This window comes from Triturus cristatus, chromosome 10 (genome assembly GCF_964204655.1).
Source record: "Triturus cristatus chromosome 10, aTriCri1.1, whole genome shotgun sequence".
NCBI lineage: Eukaryota > Metazoa > Chordata > Amphibia > Caudata > Salamandridae > Triturus > Triturus cristatus.
The window spans coordinates 1,225,958,167-1,225,983,913 of NC_140593.1; the positions used below are offsets into that span (position 1 = coordinate 1,225,958,167).

Sequence of the window (25,747 nt, forward strand, 5' to 3'; positions counted from 1 at the left end):
ATAGAAAGCAATGTAGAATGCAAGTTTAATCCCCACGGAGGGGCTTTGGGTCACGCCTCCTAAACCCATAGTGTTTTCCATGGTCATTCACATTTTGCTTCTGCCCATCGCAGCATATGACATGGGGCAGTGGGACTGTGGGGCAATGCAGGCGGACCCACCTCAGCCGTGCGCGCTCCTCACCGTCAGTGGCTGCGGGACAGAGGGGGGCAGGCCCACCTCAGCCGTGCGCGCTCCTCACCGTCAGCGGCTGTGGGACAGTGGGGGCAGGCCCACCTCAGCCGTGCGCGCTCCTCACCGTCAGTGGCTGTGGGACAGAGGGGGGCAGGCCCACCTCAGCCGTGCGCGCTCCTCACCGTCAGCGGCTGTGGGACAGTGGGGGCAGGCCCACCTCAGCCGTGCGCGCTCCTCACCGTCAGTGGCTGCGGGACAGAGGGGGGCAGGCCCACCTCAGCCGTGCGCGCTCCTCAGCGGCTGTGGGACAGTGGGGGCAGGCCCACCTCAGCCGTGCGCGCTCCTCACCGTCAGTGGCTGCGGGACAGAGGGGGGCAGGCCCACCTCAGCCGTGCGCGCTCCTCACCGTCACCGGCTGTGGGACAGTGGGGGCAGGCCTACCTCAGCCGTGCGCGCTCCTCACCGTCGGTGGCTGTGGGACAGAGGGGGGCAGGCCCACCTCAGCCGTGCGCGCTCCTCACCGTCAGCGGCTGTGGGACAGTGGGGGCAGGCCCACCTCAGCCGTGCGCGCTCCTCACCGTCAGTGGCTGCGGGACAGAGGGGGGCAGGCCCACCTCAGCCGTGCGCGCTCCTCAGCGGCTGTGGGACAGTGGGGGCAGGCCCACCTCAGCCGTGCGCGCTCCTCACCGTCAGTGGCTGCGGGACAGAGGGGGGCAGGCCCACCTCAGCCGTGCGCGCTCCTCACCGTCACCGTCACCGGCTGTGGGACAGTGGGGGCAGGCCTACCTCAGCCGTGCGCGCTCCTCACAGTCAGTGGCTGTGGGACAGAGGGGGGCAGGTCGACCTCAGCTGTGCACGCTCCTCGCGGTCAGCAGCTGTGGGACAGTGGGGGCAGGCCCACCTCCGCTGTGCACGCTCCTCGCGGTCAGCAGCTGTGGGACAGTGGGGGCAGGCCCACCTCCGCTGTGCACGCTCCTCGCGGTCAGCAGCTGTGGGACAGTGGGGGCAGGCCCACCTCAGCCGTGCGCGCTTCTCACCGTCAGCGGCTGTGGGACAGAGGGGGGGCAGGTCAGACTCACCTCAAGGTCAGCGGCTGTGGGACAGTGGGGGCAGGTCCACTTCAGCCGGGTGCTCTCCTCACTGTCAGCAGCTGTGGGACAGTGGGGGCAGGCCCACCTCAGCCGTGCACTCTCCTCACCGTCAGTGGCTGTGGCCGTGCACTCTCCTCACCGTCAGTGGCTGTGGGACAGTGGGGGCAGGTCCACTTCAGCCGGGCACTCTCCTCACCATCAGTGGCTGTGGGACAGTGGGGGCAGGTCCACTTCAGCCGGGCACTCTCCTCACCGTCAGCAGCTGTGGGACAGTGGGGGCAGGCCCACCTCAGCCATGCACTCTCCTCACCGTCAGCAGCTGTGGGACAGTGGGGGCAGGCCCACCTCAGCCGGGTGCTCTCCTCACTGTCAGCAGCTGTGGGACTGTGGGGGCAGGCCCACCTCAGCCGGGCGCTCTCCTCACGGTCAGTGGCTGTGGGACAGAGGGGGGGCAGTTCAGCCTCAGATGGGCACTCTCATCATGGTCAGTGGCTGTGGGACAGAGGGGGGGCAGGTCCACCTCAGCCGGGCGCTCTCCTCACCGTCGGCGTTTGTGGGACAGTGAGGGCAGTTCAGTCTCAGCCAGGCGCTCTCATGGTCAGCGTCTGTGGGGCAGCGGGGGCAGGTCATCCTCAGATGGGCACTCTCCTCATGGGCAGCGGCTGTGGGACAGTGGGGGGCAGGTCATCCTCAGATGGGCACTCTCCTCATGGGCAGCGGCTGTGGGACAGTGGGGGGCAGGTCATCCTCAGATGGGCACTCTCCTCATGGGCAGCGGCTGTGGGACAGTGGGGGGCAGGTCATCCTCAGATGGGCGCTCTCCTCATGGTCAGCGTCTGTGGGGCAGCGGGGCAGGTCATCCTCAGCCGGGCACTCTCCTCGTGGTCAGCGGCTGTGGGACAGTGGGGGGGCAGGTCATCCTCAGATGGGCACTCTCCTCATGGTCAGCGGCTGCATTTTGCCTCACCCACATGGGCACGTCTCGCTAAAAGTGCACTTCCGTGCCAGGGCTGGTGAGTCCGCTCTTTACTTTAATGCTTTGAGTCTTTGCATTCCATCTCCTTCCTATTTTTACAGTCTTCGTGTGTTTTTAAATTGTCTTCAGGTAACAGCACAAGAAGGTCTATACGACTCTCACTGATGCAAAGAAAAGGTGATATTGGAAAGTGAAGTGTTTCTACGCCTGGTCTAAATGCACCTGGCGGTCAGAAGCGCTCGTACAATTGTGTTAAAAGTACCTGCGATGCTTACTTTATGACATTGTTTTTTTATGCAGGCAAATGAGTGCCATGTTAAGGCATTGCTTTTTGGTGTTTATGGCATAGGCTTCCAATAAAAAAGAACACATTCCAATCTAGCGCTTCCGACTGCCAGGTGCATTTAGACCAGGCATAGAAACACTTCACCAAACTAAGCTTAATGGCTTTGCCAATGCTTGCTATTTTTCTCATTGATAATAACGTCTTTCTTTTTGGTATTTGTTCAATGTTGTGTTTTGATTTCAGCCTTTTTCTTTTCTTATTTATGTACAAGCACGCCTGAGAGCAGGGGTGCACTTCAAACATTGTATAAATATCCCAAATGAACCACGTGATTTGTATGTTTTCCTCCTCGAGGCTCCGCGTCGTAGCTTCCTTGTAAGGAGAGAGTTGTTCACAGATGGAACTGTTCAAATCCCAGAGTGCCATTAATTAATGTTTTAGAGTCCGGCTGGTCTCTGTTAAGTGGTGAGGGATCCCGCACACCGATGACGCTCTTCACTGGAGATTCTCTGTAGATTCACATGACCCAGGTACACTTGTGAATCTACTCTCCCGCAGAGCATGGCTCCCCTCTCCCCCTTCAGACTTCTCCAGAAGCCGAGATGGCCCTGCATGGCCAGTGATGCTACTGACGTCTTGTTGGAGAGGTCATTTCCGGTTCTCTGTCCTTTCACTACTGGCTGCAGCTGTTCCCGTCCTCTCCCAGCCGGACATGTACTGTGGCCTGAGCAAGGGATGCTAAGACCAGAGCTTCTATTCTTGAGCCTGTGGCCGGTACCTGAGGAGATGATCTAAACCCTGCCCGGCATGTAGTGACGCAGGGGTTCTGCTGAAAGGATGGCGTGGGTAGGTTCTGACTGTGGTCAAACTCGCGTGATTGATGTGGGATTTCATCCATCCTTTCCAGTGTCCCTAGACTGGACACAAAGCGCCATACTTCAAGGTGTCTCTGCTTTCCAGAGGAACCTGCAGACGTTCTGACAAACCTTTTCACTTTTTCAAACACTGTGGCCATGTTTTTAGGTTGTTGAATCGGTTCTTTCTACTTTGGAAGCCCCCAAGAATGCAAACATTTGTTCCCTCTTGATTCGTTATCCTGTTGAGTCCCTGTCATCAAGGGCTGTTGATCTGGTGTGCTGCGAGGCAGTGTTTCTGGTGGCTGTTCTCGTAGCCCAGAAAGTGGGAGTTACGAGTTACAGGACTGTTGCATGTCGTCACAAGTTTTATTTACTTTTTTCAGAAGATTTTTCTTCACACCCATCCTTTAACTGCAAAAGATATCTGACTTTCTCTTCAATGAAGAGAGGCCTCTTCTCTTTCTTTCAAACCCTTCTTTTGAAGCAGAAAACTGCATCCGTTTGATATTGGAAAATGTCCTGTTCCACCTTGAAGGTGGCGGCAAGGCTGTCCTCCTTAAAGGCTCTTTAGTAAATACAGGAGGGCCTCCGTGCTCGTGGGGACTTGTTGCTCGCAGGGACTTGTTGCTCGCAGGGACTTGTTGCTCGCAGGGGTCTGTTGCTCGCAGGGGTCTGTTGCTCGCAGGGGTCTGTTGCTCGCAGGGGTCTGTTGCTCGCAGGGACTTGTTGCTCGCGGGGACTTGTTGCTCGCGGGGACTTGTTGCTCGCGGGGACTTGTTGCTCGCGGGGACTTGTTGCTCGCGGGGACTTGTTGCTCGCGGGGACTTGTTGCTCGCGGGGACTTGTTGCTCGCGGGGACTTGTTGCTCGCGGGGACTTGTTGCTCGCGGGGACTTGTTGCTCACAGGGGCCTGTTCTAGTATTGGGTGCATTACATTTTCTAATCTTCCACTTGACGGATAAACAACGGGGTGGTATTGCTTGACTTCGCGGGGACTTGTTGCTCGCGGGGACTTGTTGCTCGCGGGGACTTGTTGCTCGCGGGGACTTGTTGCTCGTGGGGACTTGTTGCTCGTGGGGACTTGTTGCTCGTGGGGACTTGTTGCTCGCGGGGACTTGTTGCTCACAGGGACTTGTTGCTCACAGGGGCCTGTTCTAGTATTGGGTGCATTACGTTTTCTAATCTTCCACTTGACGGATAAACAACGGGGTGGTATTGCTTGACTTTCTGTTCCGTGTGTCCTTGACGGTCCCCTCTAGGGTGTCCGCATGAGCTGCTCCACATTTTCTACAACTACTGTGCTGTGTGCTATAATTATGAACCCCATAAAAAATAATGGGGTCGCCCTGTGTCTCTCGGAAACGGAGTATATAATGTTAAAGACTACAATGTCCTGTTGGGTGTTACAATTTCTGTGTGTGAGAGAAAATGTTTGTGTCCGAAAATTGTCACACCTATGTAAAACAAGCATTTGCAATGCAATCGGTCTCACCTTTGGGACCTTATATGTATTTAGCTATGCATCACATTAGCCTGGGTGCTGAAACATCTACTGTTCTTTAACATGGAGGGAAAGTAAGCACCAAACTGCGTGACACCCCAGGTATGGGAATACATGGAGAGAAATATTGCCTTTTAGAGGGAAATGGTATAGTCCAAAGCTCTGTTTTTAATATAAAATCGGGGCCTTCGGTGTTGGAGGAGATACATTAAGGTATAATTCCTTCTGTGTTGAAAACCTTATTGGTCCGTGTTGTTGGTCAGACATCCTTAAGAAGACTGATCATAGGACAGGGTGTGTTTTGAAGTATTTCATCTGTTAGGACAGACGTTCCCCTTCTCATTTGTATTGTGTACTCTCAATCAGTTTTGCACTTTGTGTCCCTTTTTCACCACGTCCCGCTGTTTGTCATGCTGGTGTACATGACCGCCGCATATGAAGTATATTTGCTTCTATTATTTGGGTATAGGTCTTAGACTACACAGGACAAGGCCATTCGTCATTTTATGTATTCCATTTTAATAATTGGATTGTAGGGGTTTTGAATAAATGGTCCGGATAGGCCCACACTCCTTCAATGCTTTTAGATTGTACATTGATCTCTCTTTGTACATAGGTGTGACATTTTTGGACACATATTTATATTTTTTCTCTCGCAAAGAAATTGCGACCCCCAACAGAACGCACTGTAGTCCTTACCATGATCTTGAGCCCAGCAATGCTGCTGCTTAGTTTGGTCGGGCTGTACATATATTTTCTTTATGTTGCCAGTTTCACATTAAAAGGGCTGATTGTCCTCTTGTGAACAAGGTGGAGTAGTTGGTTGGTGCATAAAGGGATGGAGGTCGTGGGCGCGCACGCCCTCGGGCCCCTAACTCGAATGTTTCGCTCACTGCTTTGTAAGAGATGTGGGTTCCTCATGACGTGGCACTGAAGACTGCTAGTGTACTAGTGACGTGGGGATGGAGTTCTACTTGCTGCTCCTCGATCCTGCGCCTGTCGCCGGACAGGGTCCTAAAATAACTCCCTACTAGAGTCTCCTCCCCCCTCCCCCCCCCCCCCATACTAGAAATTCTGTCAGGTAACTCACTTTGGTCTACAAGTCTTTCAAATGCATCTATAAAAAGCGCCCCTTAATACACCGTTGTGTGACTGAATTCCATCTCTGTTTGACTCCAGCTTGTTGAGAAGACTGGTCATCCTCATCTCCCGGCAAGCGACGCTGCTGGCATCCAACGAGGCATTCAAGAAGCAAGCGTTAGGAGCCAGCGATGCCGCCAAGAAGTATTTGGAGGAGAATGAGAAGCTGAAGAAGGTAGTGTTTCGGCGCTCGTCCACCCAAAGCCAGTTGCAGGTTCCGTTTCTGGCCCCTGCAGCTGCCACCTTGCGTAAGATGTGCACCACCCAGTGCTCCTGTAGCCCTCTGACTTTCCTTCTCGTCTTCACGTTAGCAAGAGTGTCCGTGTATGATTCTGGGACGTCTTGTGTGGGATGTTTGAATAAGATGCTGTGGGAGGGATGCCAGCAGCCTGACCCTGGAGCATGCTTTGGATGGGGGACTGGTGCGCACTCTTGTCCTGTGGCCCGTGCAGGTTGTGGCTTTGAGTAGGCTGTTGGCTTTGCTGCTAGCTTTGCTGCTGGCTTTGCTGCTGGCTTTGCTGCTGGCTTTGCTGCTGGCTTTGCTGCTGGCTTTGCTGCTGGCTTTGCTGTTGGCTTTGCTGCTGGCTTTGCTGCTGGCTTTGCTGTTGGCTTTGCTGCTGGCTTTGCTGCTGGCTTTGCTGCTAGCTTTGCTGCTTGCTTTGCTGCTTGCTTTGCTGCTGGCTTTGCTGCTAGCTTTGCTGCTTGCTTTGCTGCTGGCTTTGCTGCTGGCTTTGCTGCTGGCTTTGCTGCTAGCTTTGCTGCTGGCTTTGCTGCTGGCTTTGCTGCTGGCTTTGCTGCTGGCTTTGCTGCTGGCTTTGCTGCTAGCTTTGCTGCTAGCTTTGCTGCTTGCTTTGCTGCTTGCTTTGCTGCTGGCTTTGCTGCTGGCTTTGCTGTTGGCTTTGCTGCTGGCTTTGCTGCTGGCTTTGCTGCTGGCTTTGCTGCTGGCTTTGCTGCTGGCTTTGCTGCTGGCTTTGCTGCTGGCTTTGCTGCTGGCTTTGCTGCTGGCTTTGCTGCTTGCTTTGCTGCTGGCTTTGCTGCTGGCTTTGCTGCTGGCTTTGCTGTTGGCTTTGCTGCTGGCTTTGCTGCTGGCTTTGCTGCTGGCTTTGCTGCTGGCTTTGCTGTTGGCTTTGCTGCTGGCTTTGCTGCTGGCTTTGCTGCTGGCTTTGCTGCTGGCTTTGCTGCTGGCTTTGCTGCTAGCTTTGCTGCTTGCTTTGCTGCTGGCTTTGCTGCTGGCTTTGCTGTTGGCTTTGCTGCTGGCTTTGCTGCTGGCTTTGCTGCTGGCTTTGCTGCTAGCTTTGCTGCTAGCTTTGGTCTGCTGGGCAGCTGTGCCGGTGTTGGCCTGTTGGGAGAATGTTCTCATGCATCACGTGTGTGTTACTACCCTCTACAGGAGCTGAAAGATGCGGGGATTGAAGTCGGCGATCTCAATCTGAAGCACACTGACCATGAGGGAGACAACAAGAAACTGAAGGCTGAAGTCCAGCGGCTGAAGGAGGAGCTGGAGACCACCAAGAAAAGTAACTTCCGTTTCAGTCTTGCCTTCTTCCACGCTCCATGTTCCCTCCGGCCTCTCCTGCATTCATTCTCTTGAATATGCGCGATGGGCGTTCTTGGTCTTTCAGTCGTGCCACCTCTAGGGGAAACCTCGGAACACATCCCAGCCAGGCCTTTAACACCTGATGTGGTAATATATGGGGCTTCTCTAGATGTCACACACTCTCTTTCTCTCTCACTCACACACTCACTCACTGGATTTTCTGAGGCGGACACGTTTTTGAGAAGCCTTCACATTTGAGTATTTTGATATTCCCTCTCCTGAAGGTAAAGCCTCACGTGCCTTCCACATCTGTACTCCGATGAGATTCATACCCTGCAAGTAATCCCGAATCGTGTGCTGTGTAGGCTTAGAGGGCATGAACACGCGGGTGGAGGTTTCTGAATGGACAGTTTTGAATGAGGTCTGTGGCCTCGTGCATCCTAGTGACCATCCGCTTGTGTGTTTATCATCAGGTCTCCACAAGTCTGAGAACGAGGTCCATGCCATCAAGAAGCAGTCCGAGGGCCTATCCAAGGAGTACGACCGGCTGATGGACGAGCACACCAGGCTGCAGGTACCGGCCGATGCCGCCTTGAGCCTTGCCCCGGCTCTCATGCTTGGTGTGAATGCATTGCGAGTATAGAGTCCTCCTAGGGCAAGGCAGGTTTGGTGCAGCCTTAGATTGGGGATTTTACCCCTGAGTTTTTCCCGCTGGTGGATTGTATACCTTGCTGTGATCGGTTCCGTAGAACTAAATCTCATCCAAGCACTGTTTACCAGTAATAACGGCAGACTTGAAGCTATAGCCACTGGGCCAGCAGAGCCGTGTCTTGAACCGGCCCCTGCCCGTCCTGACCTCAGCGTTTCTTTCATCCCCCGCACATTCAATTCTGGATAGACCCATGTCTGGATGCAGAAGCCTTTTAATCCATCTCTGGCCTGTTGTAGACGTGCATAGGAGCGCGCAGTCCAGAGACGGACCTTACAGTGTGGACACAAAGTTGAGGGCCTCCTGCTGCTCCGTCAGAAGCGGAGCCTCCCCTCACCTTAGAATCGGCTCATCGTTGCTGGGTTCAGCACTCCCCCGCTCTGTGCTGGAGTGCAGAGGAGAGGAGCAGTGTGGTGGGGCTAGGGGAGAGCGGGGTAAAGCAAGTGGGGAGGGGGTTTGGGGGTCTCCAGCTCCTGCCAATCCCCCTCACCAGGCACAAGCTGCCTATCTAGAGGTGGTAAGCGCAGGGGCTCCTCCGGTCGCTGCCAGAAGACCCTCTGCGGCTCTTGGGCAGTGGGACTTCCATTACGAGCCTACATTACCTCGTCATAGCAACCTAGTTGCAGATTTTTCTGGCACAGCTACTTTGTCCAAGGGTTGTTTATTTTTTTGTATCAACATTTCATACAACAGTACTGTGTCCAGATATCCGGGAATTGCACAGAAATATCTCAAAGTTAAAATGTAAACCTGTAAATGCTAGCCGTTTATTATAGGGGTATTCTTCAGAAGACGAATGGGCGAGTGAATGATTAGTCCTGGGCGAGTGAATGATTAGTCCTGGGCGAGTGAATGATTAGTCCTGGGCGAGTGAACAGTACATCCTTGAGATCGTGACCCGGACAGACGCGTAGCGTGAGGTTTGTCTCCAGCAGCATTCTCCCTTAGATAGTCACCCGCCTGGAATCCCTGCTTTAAATTACACATGAAAGTGTCGCATTTCAGCACCGAGAGTTGGCGAACGAATACAAGTGGATGTTACTCAAAACTGCAGCCAGACTGGCGAGAAGCTCCTGATTTGGGTAACTGGTCGAGATCATCCTAGAAGATTTGTCAACGCTTTTTTTTTAACCAAACTTTGAAAATCACTGACCAAGATTGGAGAAAAGGAGTCCTGCATGAAGTAAACGTTCTTCTGAATGAAACATGTTAAGGTATTCTCACAAGCGTGATGAAGACTGAAAAAAGTGAACGCTGTGATCCCAACACGTCAACCCACCCGCACCCAGTTCCAGTCAGACTGGTTCAGCTTCAGTCACAGACTTCACTCCTCGTAAGAGCACTTTTCAGGACTTCACCTCAAATGCATCCACTCAATATACACATTGACGATTGTAGCATTGTCTGCTTCTCGCCCCATTTATTTTTCCTCTCCACTTTCCATCCCAGGGCTAAGCCGATGCGTCTTCATCGAATTACATTTAATCCAGTTTATTAAAAGTGAGCATTGAACATGGGGTAGGGTCGGATAATGTTCTTTACCTCTCCCCATCCCATCGAGTCCCTCTCTGCCCCACTTCCTTCTTCCCTCCATCCCCATTCCTTTCCTCTTCTCCCCACTTGCTTCCTCGCAGTTCCCTCCCTCTTTGCTACTTCCACCCCTAACCCTACGCTTTTCATTCCTCTCTGCCTCTTTCTTCCTTCTCTCTTTTCTTCCACCCTTTTCCTTTCCTCAATTTCTCCCCATCCTTCCTTCCCCTCTCCAATCTCTGTTGATTCCTTCACTTCTTCCCTCAGCCCCACCCCTCCTTTCTCTTATTTTCCCTTCCTTCTTTTCCTTCTTAGTCCTTTTCCCTCACTCTCCTTGCTCCCCTCCCACTTCCTTCCTGCTATTCCGTTCTTCTCCGCATTTATCTAATCCTGCCTCTTACTTCCCTCGTCCTTTCCCCTCTCCTCTCATGTCCCTCTGCTGTCTGCCTCCTCTGCCTTCCTCTTCCTCCCCTCCCTTTACCCCACCCCCTTCTCCTGCCTCACCCTCCCTCTCGGTGTACAGTTCCACTGGACTCCGCTTTCTTGCCCGGTTTTGTAATGAGTGCCTGGCTCCTTTATCGCAGCATGCCCCCCTTCACCTTAGTGCTTTGCAGTTGTCGATTTATATCTCGCTTATCTTGAATATGAAGTTGGTAAGTCAAGGCATCTGCTAAAAGGTTACCAGATCATTACTGACAAAATAATAGAGAATGGGAGAATTCAGTATCGGAATGAGTTCTTCAAAAACCAAACTGATGTCGGTAGGTACCTCAGTCCATGATGGGCCAGGGGGACCCTGCCCCGAGCGGGTCCACCATGGGTTTGAAACAAAACTAAAAATAAAGGTAGCCCATATCGGCTGCACAGTCCAAGGGCCGCGTTCACTCTGCCCATCCGGAACGGATTTGGAACACTGGAAACCTATGGGGCTCCCACAAGATTTTATTTCCATCCTCCTGAATGTGGCAGCAGAGTTGGCTACTGTTGGGAGGGGCTGATCAGAGCAGTGTTTTCACACACTACTGACGAAACCAAGCAGCCGCTTTAGAAAGCTGGCCATAATCCAGGGCTCTTTTTACAAAGATAATGCTCCTTGTTTTGTAATAATAAGTGGAAACCATGCTGACCACCGAGGCCCGTGTCCGTTGCCAGTTATTCAGAAATTGGTATGGGCAAGCTTGGAATGTCTGACCACCTTTGGCTGATCGACAGGCATCTACGTTTTAGAAAGAGGTTACCAACCTTTGTGCTTTTCCTGCGATGACTCTAGTACCTTCCAGCTTGGCGGCTTGAGGCGCCTCGGTGCTTGCGCTCTATAGGAATCTATGACGCGCATTAGAAACGGCAGTTTAGCAAGCGCCAAACACTGTCTGACATGGAGGACTCGCTTCTGTTGAATGGATGGATGTGGTCTCCTTGACGTGTACAATTACCTAGTGCCTGAACTAGGATGCGACCCCTTCTGCCGCCTCTCGTACTCGCAAACCTCAAACTGCCCGTGGTGCAGGGCTTGTACGAGTGCGTCTGATGCCTTTACCACTCACTGCGGCTCTTTGTTTCTCTCCGCGTTCTTCTGCATTTAGCAAGTTTGTGCTATAGCTTCTCTCATTGGCAGTCCCCTAGTTCTATGTGATAAGGTGGGTCTTGGGTGACCTTTTTTAAAAAAAAATACCTGTGTGTTCTCCTTGTAGCTGCTCTGGCCTGCTGGGCCCTCTTGGGTCTCTTCCTCCTTTTGAGGACTGGGCCTACCGTCTAAGGTTTTTCAGTTTTTGTTTCCCGGTTGTTGTATTGGGGCGACAGTTCTGGTTTGTTTCTTCTGTTCAGGTCTTCGGAGCAGTCTCATCCATGCCAGTACAGTGTAGCGCTAACGTTTTTACCCCTTTTTCTTGATTAACGCAATGCCCTTCTGTATTTTGACTTTGGTGTTTGCCTGTACTTGTGCGTGGGTCCTGGCTTTGGTTTCAGCCCTTTTGCCAACATTCTTGGATGCTGCAAATGGCAGTATCCTTTCTGTGGTCATTCCACTAAAAGCTGTTGCGGCTGTGTTTCTATATGGGGACTCTGATTGGCCATCAATGGATGCCAGGTAGATCACGATGGCGGCAACATTTGTTCAGCCGATTCTCAAATAGCCACATCTAGTCCTGGGTTATCCCTGTTTTGTTGAACAGCAAAGCCTCTTTTTTTTTTTTCTTTTTTTTTTTTTTTTACCACTGCAAAGATAACCAGTGAAGTCTGAGTGTGCCACTCATATCCCCCAAGTCATCTGACGCCACCTTCTATTCCTAGCCAGCCTCCCTTCTTATCCAGTCCAAGACTAACTTCTTTCAACCTTCCCAAAAGAGCTTTCTCCGGGGGAGAGCACCCTGCATCTCACTCGCACCACAGTGGTCGTCCTTGCTGTCCATCTCAACCACTCTCAGTTGCTGTCCTGAGTGATGGGTTCAGTGGCCTCTAACACCTCCTGTGGATTCTGCTCTCATCCTCCTTGTGAATTACTTAACACATGAAGGTTCTTTCAGACCCTTATTTCAGACCTGCACCTGCAGGATCGAGCGCCTTGAAGCCCCCCCCCCCCCCCCACCCCCACACACACTCACGTCATTAATTTGCAGTTTGAAGCCAAGTTGTTCCTCGCCTTCGCCGCAGGTAGTGTCCAAAGTTTGCATAATGTGGCAGAGGCTTGATCAGGCCAACTATTGAAGTCACTGAAATCCGAGTGAGATGGCAACCAGTATGCAAATCTACAGCCCTTTTACTGCCATCATGTGTTGCAGTGTTTATGCGGTGATTCATGCAGCAGATCGTTACCATGGCAACCCTTCTTGGGAACTGGCATGAGTTAAAGTGAGTGCTGTTGTGATGCACTTACACAAGATAATCTTGATGTATATATTCTTGCCCATGCTTGACCCCTCTGACCAGGGCCCCTCGGGCTTATAATGGTGGTACATGCATGTGTCCTCCCAACCATGTGTGCAAGCGAAGGACTGCACCTGGGGGCGCAGCAGTTCCACTTACAGGACACCTTGCATAGCTCACCTAAGGCTCATGGCTGCACAATGTGCAGAGGACGTTCTTGACAAAACTCACCTTGCTGACTTTTCAGAGTACTCTTTGTCTCCACCTGCCACAAGTGCCCGCCTGTGTGTATCTGGTTTTTGGTTTTGGCCTTAATGTCGTGCAGATCTTAATATAAAGTCAGTGAACAATGCCTACCCCTTGACATGAATAAGGTCGTGGAAACGTCCCGTGACCTGGAGGGGCTCACCAAGTGTGCCCACAATTGATGGATAGTGGACTACTGTTACTGTGTGGGGTTCGGCACATAGAGTGGTAGTGGCAGAGTACCATGTATTGTGAATCCATTGTTGTGACCAGACCTTTTTATCTGAGCCCCTTGAGAGTAGACCTGCTGGCTCACTCTTGTCTGTTCCTATGCATTCTCCTACTTCCTAGAGCTGGCATCTTGTGTGCAAGTGTAGCCAACGTGGCACATGAAAGGTGTGTGAATGAGCCAGAGTAATCGTGGCCTGCTAGATTCATTTTGTTTGTTTATTTATTTGAAAGGTTTTATATAGCGCTGGCTAGACCCGGGGGGTATCGGAGCGCTTTAAATGCGTATCAGACCATAGTTGCAGATTACATCATTACAAAGGTTACACAGTTTTAGAGCATAGCAACATAGTTACATGTTGGGTCGAGACAAACAATAAGGACATATACGTAAGGGAAAAAGCAGGCAAGGGGAAAGATTCAGTGGGGGGGTAGGAGCAGGGGAAGTAGGCAGAGAATGAAGGAGGGAAAGAGGAGGGGGAGGGTGAGAGACATGGCATGAAAGAGGAGGGGGAGAGACATAGAAAGAGGAGGGGGAGGGTGACGGGGGCACAAACCGATAGACAAGTAATAGCTGCGTCCAAAGTCCAGTAAGCTGTGATCCCAGGGGAAGTGGTATCATTCCCCCAACTCCGCTGCGTGCGTCTCCCTTTACGCAGTGGACTCTCTCAGAGGGGTCTCTGAGACTCCAAGGCCTACCTACTGGATCCTTCCCCCAACAAGGGGAGAGGGAGTGCTTTGGCAAGGGGCACCATACCATACCTCAACTGTGCGTGGCTCCCTTGACGCTGTGGACTCTCTCAGAGGGGTCACTGACTCCAGAGTATGAATATTGGATCTTTCCCCAACAAGGGGAGAAGGAGTGCTTAGTCAAGTGCAACAAGGGACAGGGGGTAGGAGGCGGGTCGGAACTGGCAGGTCAACAGAGGGGGAACAAACAGCAAAAGAAAAAAAAAATCATAATTACAGAAAGAAAATCCGTTCAATACCAGGGTAAATTAGCAATCCAGAAAAAGACCGGATCCACGAAAGGCAGGGGTCCGGGAGAACAAAGGGTGGGAGTCAGCGAGTTGAAGAGTCCCACAAGGAAGAGATGCAGATAGCAGAAAAGGAAATGTATACGTTGTAGAGTCATTCAGGGGAGAGATGCAAACGGGAACACTCAGAATCACAAAATAGTGATATTAAGTACAAAGAACTCCTACATATACTAGTGGTTAGATTTGTAACTATGCAAATAGTAAATTCACTCAGAATTCCATTTACATAATGATTAGGCTAAAAACGATTGTATATTACTTATCTACAGAGTGAACGGAGAAATAAGACATCCAAGGGGGTAGAGGGGGGGAGGGGGGAGATGAGATGGGTGACACGAGAGACAGGGGCCTGGGAGGAGAAAGAGATAAGGCAGTCCAGCCGAGGAGCAATGTCTGAGGGTCGGCAGGATGAAGTCCAACGGACCGAGGGAGAGGACAAGAAACAAGAGGTGAGGCTTCTTTCTCAGATACTGGAAGTGTGTTTTTGATGTTCTTGAAACTAGAGGGAGGAGACCCAGACTCTGAAGTGAGGGAAGAGGAGGCAGAGCTCCTTTAGAAGTTCAATCAAACCTTTTGCTTGGCAAGGAGTTGCTGGTTAATCTTCCTGAACACGGACCTTTGGTAGATGGAAAGGGTAAGTGTGGCACCTCACTACCCCTGTTGTGCAAGGTGAAGGGAACCTTTAGGTGATGTCCAGCCATTTCTTGCCCTGATTTCTTTGTTTTGCTAATGATATCCACATGCAGAAATGTGCCTCTCTTGTGGGTGCTCCATGCAGGAGACCACCCTGCTGCATAATGCATCTTCACAAAGACTGTCTGGAGAGCAGCCTAGAAAGGACACTTGAAAATATAACCCACCCACCCCAAACCGGCTCTCAAGATGCAGTTAGTGGATACATATCTCCTGTCTGATTTTGCTCTGTAAAGGTGGGACCTCAATTGTACTTCCAGAGCAGAGTGCTTCTGACCAAGGAAGGGAGTTCTCTGCAGGGTTTTCATAGGGCTGCTGTTGAACCAAAACTGGTGTCTGCCTGACAGCCAGCTTCCCAGAGCTGAAAGGACATCAATTGATTCTGGCCTCTTGCTAGAAGAGCGGTACACCTTCCTTGAAATGCCTAGATCCTGCTTATCTTCTGAAACAGGGAAGGACCCTGCCATCCCTGCAGGAGGAGTGACTGCCCAGGAGGATAGAAGTGCTGCGGTCCCGGGGGACTCCCAGAAGAAAGTTTGAGAATAGCGCCCTGTCGGTTCCAAAGTCATTGGCCCTGCAATCTGTCTGTAGTGCTTCTGGACTAGTCACGTAGACTGAGCCTGTGGTTGCCACGACCTGATCATGATTCAAGAGAATCTTCCTGTGCGCATCTGCACCATTACCAAAGCATTGGCTTGTACATGGACGCATAGTCACCTGGGCATCAGCCTGTTGGTGCTGCAACAGAACCAGAACAGGCTAGTGTAGGACTTCAGTGGTGGCTTGTGCAGGGCTTCAGCTTCCTCCTCGTCTGGAGAGTGGGTGCCAAGCAAGTGTCTGAGAAGAGCACACCAATGGAGCTGTTGGTTGGCGCGCTACCTGCGAAGAAGAGGGGGGAATGCACTTTGTGGAAAAATGTGTGGTAGGAAAATTAAAACTGAGCCACAAAACTGTTTGCAAGCCCATCAAGTTGTGAATACTGCACCTGAGCGCTAATCTCTTATCCGGCGGAGGACCCACCTATATCCGAGGTGGGGCGAGGGGAGATAGCAGATAGAAGCGATTTACTGCATAATAATTCTCAGGGACCCTAAATTGTATTTGGTTGTTGTTAGACCTGTCAGCCCTTTGGGTGGTCCCTCCTCATCATTATTTATTTTGTCCCACTTTTGCCTCAACCCCTGTTTGAATTTTTCCTTTTTGGGAACCACCAGACTTTTTAGTGTTGCTGCAGATTCAGGGAGCCATTTTAGCTACCCCTGAAACTTCTGTCTGAGGGCCTGGAGCACAAAATGGTGGCCACCTGTGACATCACCAGCATCCACTGGAACCTACCAGCACCTTCCAGAACATTCCAGGAGATTCCAGAACTCTGTGACAGTTGGAGACCGTTTAGAATGTTGGGAGGATAAGAGAGGCAGTTGGCAGTTGGAGCTGGCAGTTGGCACCTGACTGGTGAAGAGAGAGGAGCACAACAGTGAAGGAGGAAGGAGTGAAGCAGCAGGGGTGGAAACTTGTGCCTGGAGTGGGGTCCATAAACCCACCCTTGATACTTGTCCCTACTGATGGATCCCAGCCTATAGCCCTGTGTGGGAAGAAGACAAAGGAAACTTATCCTAAGGACCTGGACAGCAGGAACAGGCCTTAGAACCAAGAAAACAGCAAGATTCTGACCTGAGAACTGGTTTCCCTGGAGTCGGGCGTCGAGTAGCCTGAAGACCTGGAGCCCGAGGTGGAGAAGCGGCGCTGACTGAAGTAGCAGACGTCGTACCCGGAGCCGCCTGAGGTCGTGAGAGGGCGCCGACGGAGGTCGTGAGGAATACCAGAGGTCGAGGAGGAAGTGAACCGAGGTCGAGCGAGCGGCGTCATCGGAGGAGTGAAGTCCGCCCTCCGGAGTCGTCGGAGACCGAGGTAGAGGAGCACCGGAGGTCGGGAGTGAGGATCGCACTCCGGAGTCGCCCGGAGCCTGTGAGGAGGAGCACCGGAGGTCGGGGGTGAGGATCGCACCCCGGAGTCGCCGGAAGTCGACATCGAGGCCAGGCCGGCCGACGTCATCGGAGCCGAGAGCGCCATCGGACCGGAGCCGCCCGAAGTCGACATCGTGAAGAGACTGCCCGACGCCGTCGAATCGGAGGTCGAGATCGAACCGAGGCCACCGACATCGGACCGGAACCGCCTGCCGGCGTCGTCAAAGAACTGACATTGTGCCGAGGCCGCCGAGACCAAACCGGAACCGCCTCACGGCGTCGACACGACTCCAGCGGCGTCGGAACATCAGAAAAAGGGCAGTAAGTGGAGTAGAGGGCGCCTAAGGCCCTGTGGAGACCTGAGAGACTGCTCTAAGGGGCTAGGGAGGTGCTGAAACCAACCTGACTGTGCAAGGGGTGAACTGGGACTAACCTAGAGAGGTTGTGTGGAGAGAGAAAGCCAGGGCACTGGTATTCCCCCCTTTGATCTACCTCAGCTTAGGCCTCAGCCTTGTCCCAGCCAGGGAGTAGCCCCCCTCAAGCCTTCCACAACCCTACAAGCTGTGCCTGGGCCAAATCTGCCCTTAAGAATTGAAGTGTCATCTGATTACATGAGTGTTGCTGTATACTTTTAATTATTTATTGGGGGTACTGTATTTATTGAATTTTTACCTATTTATTGCTGCACTATATTTATAGGTCCACAGGACTTGATGGTGTACAATATTTATTGGTACAGTATTTATTGCCTCAAAGTATTTAATTGTCTGTATATATTGCACTTGTATTTATGCCCTGTTATTTATGATCACCCCTATTTATTTCATCAAACAGCCAGTATTTATTTGACCTGCACTATTTAAATTTGTATATTGTGATTGTCTTATTTATTTTTCCAATCAGCAACTAAGAGAAAAAGATAAAGAAGAATATTTTCATAATTTTTACGGTGTAGAGTCGTTTTTGGAACGGATGCACGCATGGTTATTGTATGGGTATATTGTATGCTTAGCACTGTGCCTGTTTCCTGACCACTCGAGCCAAGCTACCACAGTGTGTTCGGGGAGTCCACCACCACCCTGCGGAGTGGGAGTGGGCTGTTTCCAACATAAATTGGTGTTCAGTGGTGGGATAGAGCTGTGCCTACATATACTCAACAATAACTGTGGGTAGTCCATAGGCCTACACCGGGAGTTTTCTCACAGCGGCCTTCCTAATTGTGGGTTTTTGTTTTTTCCAAATTTACTCTGGTGGTGGGAGGAGGTATTACTAAAAGTACCACCCTACATTGTTACTGCACAAAACCTGTCCTCTAACCTGAGTGGGCAAGATGGAGTTTGTACTAGAGAATCTAGAAACGTACACTGTGGCCCAACTCAGGGAGTTTTGCCAGCGGGAGGGGGTGTACTGTCCCCCAGGAGCAAAGAAGGGTGCACTCCAAACCAGCTTAAGGGCTTGGGGGGAGGCACGCCGAGAAAGCAAGGCTGAGGAGGAAGACAGGGATGGAGAGCCTGACCCCGAGGGGGCTGAGATGTACCAACCTGAGGTGGGGAACTTGTCAGCAGGGCCCAGGACACTTTCTAGGAAGGGCAGCACTGTCTCTAGCGGGGGCTTATCCAGCGTGGAGTTAGCAGATCGGAGAGAGAAAAGACAGCTCACATGGGATTTAGCAAAGCTGGAGAAGGAGAAGGAGGAACAGAGGTTGGCTCATGAGACGGAGAAAGAGAGGATGGCTCATGAGATAAGACTGAAAGAGATAGAGCTTCAGATCTTAAGAATTGGGGCACCAACTGTTCCTAATGGTGGCAGCAAAGACCAAGAAATCACCAGGGAATCCAAACCTTACCTGCCAAAGGACATAGTAGCTAGCTATGGGGCGGGTGACGACATCGCCAAGTGGCTAGCAGCCTATGAGGTCTCGTTGAGGGCCCATGGGGTTCCAGTGAAGTATTGGGGAGGAGGATTGTATAGGTACATGCCTCCAGCTGGTAGGGATGCTTTATTGGGCCTCGAAGAGGATGAGCAGACCCACTACCCCACCATGAAACTGGCGCTCATCAGAAAGTTTGGACTAACACCTGAAAAGTACAGACAGAAGTTCAGGGGTAGTCACAAACTGGGCACACAGAATTGGGTGGACTTCCTGGACTATGCAAAGAAGGCACTGGAAGGTTGGATTCAGGGCAGTGAAGTAAGGAACTACGAGGAGCTGTTTGACCTAGTACTGAAGGAACACCTACTCGAGAAATGTTTCCCTGAACTGCGGCAACACCTGGTGGATAGCAAGCTGACCAGCCCCCGGAAGCTTGCTGAGGAGGCGGACATTTGGGCCAGTACCCGGGTGTCCACAAGGGGGACTGGAGGGGATACTCAAAAGGCCGGACAGGGCGCCCCCCAGAAGAAAGAGGGAGGGGAAAAGAAAAAGGAGTTCTCCAAAGGCCCCCAAAATAACTTCCAAGGGAAGGGAACAGGATTCACCTCTAAGGCTAACCCACCCAGAAACCCTAATCCTGGCCAGAGTCAGCAGCCAAGGGTTGTCCATTGCTACGAGTGCGGTGGCGTTGGACACTATAAAGGAGACCCGAAGTGTCAGAAACGATCACCCCCTCCCACTGGAGGAAAGACCCCCGGAGTAGCTAGTGTAGTGCTCGGGGAGGAGATGCCCTTAACTAAGGGAAGGGAGTGGGCGGGTGTCACTTTAGTGTCCCTGGGAGAACGGGAGATGGTTCCTAAGATCCAGGTGCCCGCTAATACCGCAAAGTATGGGCAGTGGATCACCATCAACGGCCAAAGAGGGGAGGCTCTGAGAGACACAGGGGCCAGTATGACTATGGTGCGTAGCCAGCTGGTGTCTCCAGAGCAGGTAATTCCCGATGTACTCCACCCAGCCGCGATGGCTGACGGCAGAACAGGCCACTATCCCGTGGCCGAGGTTCCCTTTGAATGGGGGGGGGTTGCAGGTTCACTTCGAGTTGCCGTAAGCCCTGCCGTGCCAGTCGATTGTCTGCTGGGCAATGACATGGAGCACAACGCTTGGAAGGAGGTGGAATACCGGACTCACACCGAGATGCTGGGTACACCTGACTGGGCCTGTGTTAGCACAAGGTCCGAGACTACCCGAAGAGGGAGTTCATTCCGGCTGGAGCCTGGAACAAAGGCCCAGCCAGCTGCCAGTCAAGGGAAGAACCGAGGACAGGAGGAGCCTGCCTCGGCGTCTCCACCCCGTAGGACGGATAGGCCACCGGAGGTGGTGGGCCAGGAGTCTGCGGAGGGGGACGTTACCAACCTGGAGGACTTACTCATCCCGGCCGAGTGGCACGTGGAGGGAGGCCCGTCCAGGGAGGAATTCTGCCAGGGCCAGAGGGAGTGCCCTACCCTTGAGGGGCTGAGGCGACAGGCCGAAGCCCAGGCAGCAGGGAATGTTGAAGGGAACTACAGTGTTTACTGGGAGGATGGCCTCCTCTACAGTGAACCCAAGGCACCCCTACATGGATCGTCACGAGCCTTGGTAGTTCCTCAACGTTATCGAGCCTTCCTTTTAGAGTTGGCTCACGAGATACCATTGGCAGGACACCTGGGGCAAGACAAGACCTTCGCCCGTCTTGTCCCACACTTTTATTGGCCTCAGATGAAAGTGTCGTCCGATACCTACTGCCGGACATGTGTGTCTTGCCAAGCCAGTGGGAAAACAGGGGTGAAGCTGAAAGCTCCCCTGGAACCACTTCCTGTCGTTAGCACCCCCTTTGAAAGGGTGGGCATCGACATTGTGGGTCCATTAGATCCACCAACTACAGCTGGTCACAGGTTTATCCTGGTTCTGGTGGATCATGCCACACGGTACCCAGAGGCAATACCTCTGAGGACCATAACAGCACCTGTTGTGGCTAGGGCCCTGATGGGAATCTTTACCCGAGTGGGTTTTCCCAAGGAAGTTGTGTCCGACAGGGGGACCAACTTCATGTCAGCATATATGCGGGCAATGTGGAAGGAGTGTGGAGTGACCTACCGGTTCACGACTCCTTACCACCCCCAGACCAATGGTCTGGTGGAGAGGTTAAATAAAACCTTGAAAGGCATGATCAGAAGTCTGCCTGAAAGCCTGCGGAGGAAATGGGACGTCCTCCTACCCTGTTTACTTTTTTCATACAGGGAAGTGCCACAGAAGGGAGTGGGCTTCAGCCCCTTCGAGCTTCTGTATGGGCACCCTGTACGTGGACCTCTTAACCTGGTGAGAGACGGATGGGAAAGAACTCCCAGAAAGCTCCCCCAGGATGTGGTGAGCTACATGCTGGCCTTCCGGAGCCAAATGGCTAAGTTGTGGAAGCAAGCTTCTGACAACTTGGAAGCCAGCCAAGCAGTGATGAAGGCGTGGTATGACCACAACGCTCACCCGGTGGAGTTGGAGCCTGGCCAGAAGGTGTGGGTGATCGAACCAGGAGAGCTTAGTGCCCTCCAGGATCGCTGGTCAGGACCCTTTGAGGTGTTGGAGAAGAAGGGTAAGGCTACCTACTTGGTGGACCTGAAGACCCCTCGTCAGCCCCTGCGGGTGCTGCATGCCAACCGCCTCAAACCCCACCACGAGAGGCCCGAAGTCATCTTGATGATGGTGACTGACGGAGGAGAGGACGTGGAAAGCGAGCCTCTCCCTGATCTGTTTGCGTCTCAGGAAAAGGATGGGTCGGTGGAGGGAGTGATTCTCTCCCCATCTCTAACTCCTGAACAGCAGGAGGACTGTCGCCAGGCCCTGGGGCAGTACTCTGCGTTGTTCTCCCTTGTCCCGGGTAGGACTCACCTGTGCGTCCATGACGTGGACACAGGAGACAGCCCACCTGTGAAGTCCAAGATCTACCGGATGTCAGACAAGGTGAAGGCCAGCATTCATAGTGAAGTCACTAAGATGCTGGAGCTAGGAGTGATTGAACCTTCTAGCAGCCCCTGGTCCAGTCCGGTGGTGTTAGTACCGAAAGCTGCACCACCGGGTGCCCAACCAGAACTGAGGTTCTGTGTGGACTACCGGGGACTGAATTCAGTGACAAAGACTGATGCACATCCGATCCCTAGGGCGGATGAATTAATTGACCGGCTGGGAGCTGCCCAATATCTAAGTACCTTTGACCTTACCTCTGGGTACTGGCAGATCTCTTTGACCGATGGAGCAAGGGAAAGGTCAGCCTTCTCCACGCCCAATGGCCACTACCAGTTCTGTGTGATGCCCTTTGGGCTCAAGAACGCACCTGCCACGTTTCAGCGCCTGGTAAACCAGATCCTCACCGGAATGGAGAGTTTCTCTGCTGCTTATCTGGATGACATAGCCGTCTTCAGTAGCAGCTGGGAGGATCACTTGCGTCACCTGCAAGCTGTTCTCCAGGCCCTGAGACAAGCTGGATTGACGATCAAGGCCAGCAAGTGCCAGATCGGGCAGGGGTCGGTAGTGTACCTTGGACACTTGGTGGGTAGGGGAACGGTGCAACCCCTCCAGGCGAAGATCGAGGCCATCATGGCCTGGGAACCCCCCAAGACACAGACTGAGGTCCGAGCATTTTTGGGCCTCACGGGATACTATCGCCGCTTCGTGAAGGGGTACGGTACCATCGTAGCCCCTCTCACGGAGCTCACGTCCAAGAAACAACCTCGACGGGTAGTCTGGACGGAGGCTTGTCAGCAAGCCTTTGAGAAATTGAAGAAAGCCATGTGCGAGGCCCCGGTCTTAAGGGCCCCAGACTTTTCCAAGAAGTTCATTGTCCAGACAGATGCATCAGAACATGGCATTGGGGCAGTGTTATCGCAACTCAACGAAGAGGGTCTGGATCAACCCGTGGTCTTCCTATCCAGGAGACTACTTCCCAGGGAACAGAAGTGGAGTGCAATAGAGCGTGAAGCCTTTGCAGTGGTATGGGCTCTGAAGAAGTTGCGGCCATACCTGTTTGGCTCGCACTTCCTAGTTCAGACCGACCACAGACCCCTTCGTTGGCTGATGCAAATGAAGGGGGAGAATCCCAAGTTGTTGAGGTGGTCTATTTCCCTACAGGGGATGGACTTTCAGGTGGAACATCGGCCTGGAGTGGACCACGCCAATGCAGACGGTCTCTCAAGGTATTTCCGCCTTAGTGATGAGAACTCCCAAGGGGTTGGGTAGCTCTCCCCACTTTCAGCTGGGGGGGACGCGTGTTAGACCTGTCAGCCCTTTGGGTGGTCCCTCCTCATCATTATTTATTTTGTCCCACTTTTGCCTCAACCCCTGTTTGAATTTTTCCTTTTTGGGAACCACCAGACTTTTTGGTGTTGCTGCAGATTCAGGGAGCCATTTTAGCTACCCCTGAAACTTCTGTCTGAGGGCCTGGAGCACAAAATGGTGGCCACCTGTGACATCACCAGCATCCACTGGAACCTACCAGCACCTTCCAGAACATTCCAGGAGATTCCAGAACTCTGTGACAGTTGGAGACCGTTTAGAATGTTGGGAGGATAAGAGAGGCAGTTGGCAGTTGGAGCTGGCAGTTGGCACCTGACTGGTGAAGAGAGAGGAGCACAACAGTGAAGGAGGAAGGAGTGAAGCAGCAGGGGTGGAAACTTGTGCCTGGAGTGGGGTCCATAAACCCACCCTTGATACTTGTCCCTACTGATGGATCCCAGCCTATAGCCCTGTGTGGGAAGAAGACAAAGGAAACTTATCCTAAGGACCTGGACAGCAGGAACAGGCCTTAGAACCAAGAAAACAGCAAGATTCTGACCTGAGAACTGGTTTCCCTGGAGTCGGGCGTCGAGTAGCCTGAAGACCTGGAGCCCGAGGTGGAGAAGCGGCGCTGACTGAAGTAGCAGACGTCGTACCCGGAGCCGCCTGAGGTCGTGAGAGGGCGCCGACGGAGGTCGTGAGGAATACCAGAGGTCGAGGAGGAAGTGAACCGAGGTCGAGCGAGCGGCGTCATCGGAGGAGTGAAGTCCGCCCTCCGGAGTCGTCGGAGACCGAGGTAGAGGAGCACCGGAGGTCGGGAGTGAGGATCGCACTCCGGAGTCGCCCGGAGCCTGTGAGGAGGAGCACCGGAGGTCTGGGGTGAGGATCGCACCCCGGAGTCGCCGGAAGTCGACATCGAGGCCAGGCCGGCCGACGTCATCGGAGCCGAGAGCGCCATCGGACCGGAGCCGCCCGAAGTCGACATCGTGAAGAGACTGCCCGACGCCGTCGAATCGGAGGTCGAGATCGAACCGAGGCCACCGACATCGGACCGGAACCGCCTGCCGGCGTCGTCAAAGAACTGACATTGTGCCGAGGCCGCCGAGACCAAACCGGAACCGCCTCACGGCGTCGACACGACTCCAGCGGCGTCGGAACATCAGAAAAAGGGCAGTAAGTGGAGTAGAGGGCGCCTAAGGCCCTGTGGAGACCTGAGAGACTGCTCTAAGGGGCTAGGGAGGTGCTGAAACCAACCTGACTGTGCAAGGGGTGAACTGGGACTAACCTAGAGAGGTTGTGTGGAGAGAGAAAGCCAGGGCACTGGTATTCCCCCCTTTGATCTACCTCAGCTTAGGCCTCAGCCTTGTCCCAGCCAGGGAGTAGCCCCCCTCAAGCCTTCCACAACCCTACAAGCTGTGCCTGGGCCAAATCTGCCCTTAAGAATTGAAGTGTCATCTGATTACATGAGTGTTGCTGTATACTTTTAATTATTTATTGGGGGTACTGTATTTATTGAATTTTTACCTATTTATTGCTGCACTATATTTATAGGTCCACAGGACTTGATGGTGTACAATATTTATTGGTACAGTATTTATTGCCTCAAAGTATTTAATTGTCTGTATATATTGCACTTGTATTTATGCCCTGTTATTTATGATCACCCCTATTTATTTCATCAAACAGCCAGTATTTATTTGACCTGCACTATTTAAATTTGTATATTGTGATTGTCTTATTTATTTTTCCAATCAGCAACTAAGAGAAAAAGATAAAGAAGAATATTTTCATAATTTTTACGGTGTAGAGTCGTTTTTGGAACGGATGCACGCATGGTTATTGTATGGGTATATTGTATGCTTAGCACTGTGCCTGTTTCCTGACCACTCGAGCCAAGCTACCACAGTGTGTTCGGGGAGTCCACCACCACCCTGCGGAGTGGGAGTGGGCTGTTTCCAACAGTTGTATTAGTGTGTAATCTTACATTCTAGTGCGCACTAAAGTGCTTCCTTGAAAGATGAGAACTGGGCTGGACATTTAATTCATGGCATTTTGTTTTTTGGATATTTATTCTGTATTAATCCAAGCAGGGCCTCCGGAATCTGGGCTCCAGTGTCTCCTGATTTGGGGTATTACACCATTGCGCAGTGTGCACACCTCAGTCTGCCAGTGATGTGCCTATGGCTTACTTCCTTTGGGATTGGGCAGCTTGGGTACCATTGTCCCAGCTTGTATATCAGGGCGCAGATCTGCTAGTTTGGGCTTTTCCTGAAATTTTAGTGCCTGTGGTGACAAGACTGGTATCTATGTCCTGCTAGTATGCTTGGTTGTCCAGAGCTGGCACAGCAAGGGAGAGGTGTTTATGTGCCCTCTTGCCCTAACAATATTTCGAGAAACCATGTGCTGCACTATAAAAAGAGCATCTGGTATAGGTTTCAGGTGTTGGCGCTCTCTAGGCAGGGAGTTGAGTAATGAGTTACTTATCTCGTCAACTTGAGTCACCAAAAGAAATCCCCAACATGCAGCAACTGTCCCCCCCCCCCCCCCTTCCTCCGCGCCCTTAAGCTTTCTCAAATGAAGTGTTATTTTTGTAATGTATTTTGCAACCCTCTCGTTGGCTACGAGGGGTATGGTCAGAAAGAGCTGGTTTTACAAAGAACCCTCTTCGCAGGATGTCGTAAGCAGCTGATATCACTGAACCTTGGTGTTCGGGGGGGGGGGGTAGATTTACTAGAAGT

General features: G+C 52.4%; 1 protein-coding gene across 2 annotated transcripts in view; it reads left to right on the forward strand.

The window, feature by feature from the left end:
* BCAP31 (B cell receptor associated protein 31) overlaps positions 1-25,747 on the forward strand; it is a 167,495-nt gene that overhangs the window by 135,231 nt on the left and 6,517 nt on the right. For both annotated transcript variants that reach the window (XM_085629795.1, XM_085629796.1), the window contains exons 5-7: positions 6,065-6,200; positions 7,416-7,542; positions 8,036-8,136. In XM_085629795.1, the coding sequence (XP_085485921.1) occupies positions 6,065-6,200; positions 7,416-7,542; positions 8,036-8,136 (364 nt within the window). The remainder of the gene's footprint in view (positions 1-6,064; positions 6,201-7,415; positions 7,543-8,035; positions 8,137-25,747) is intronic.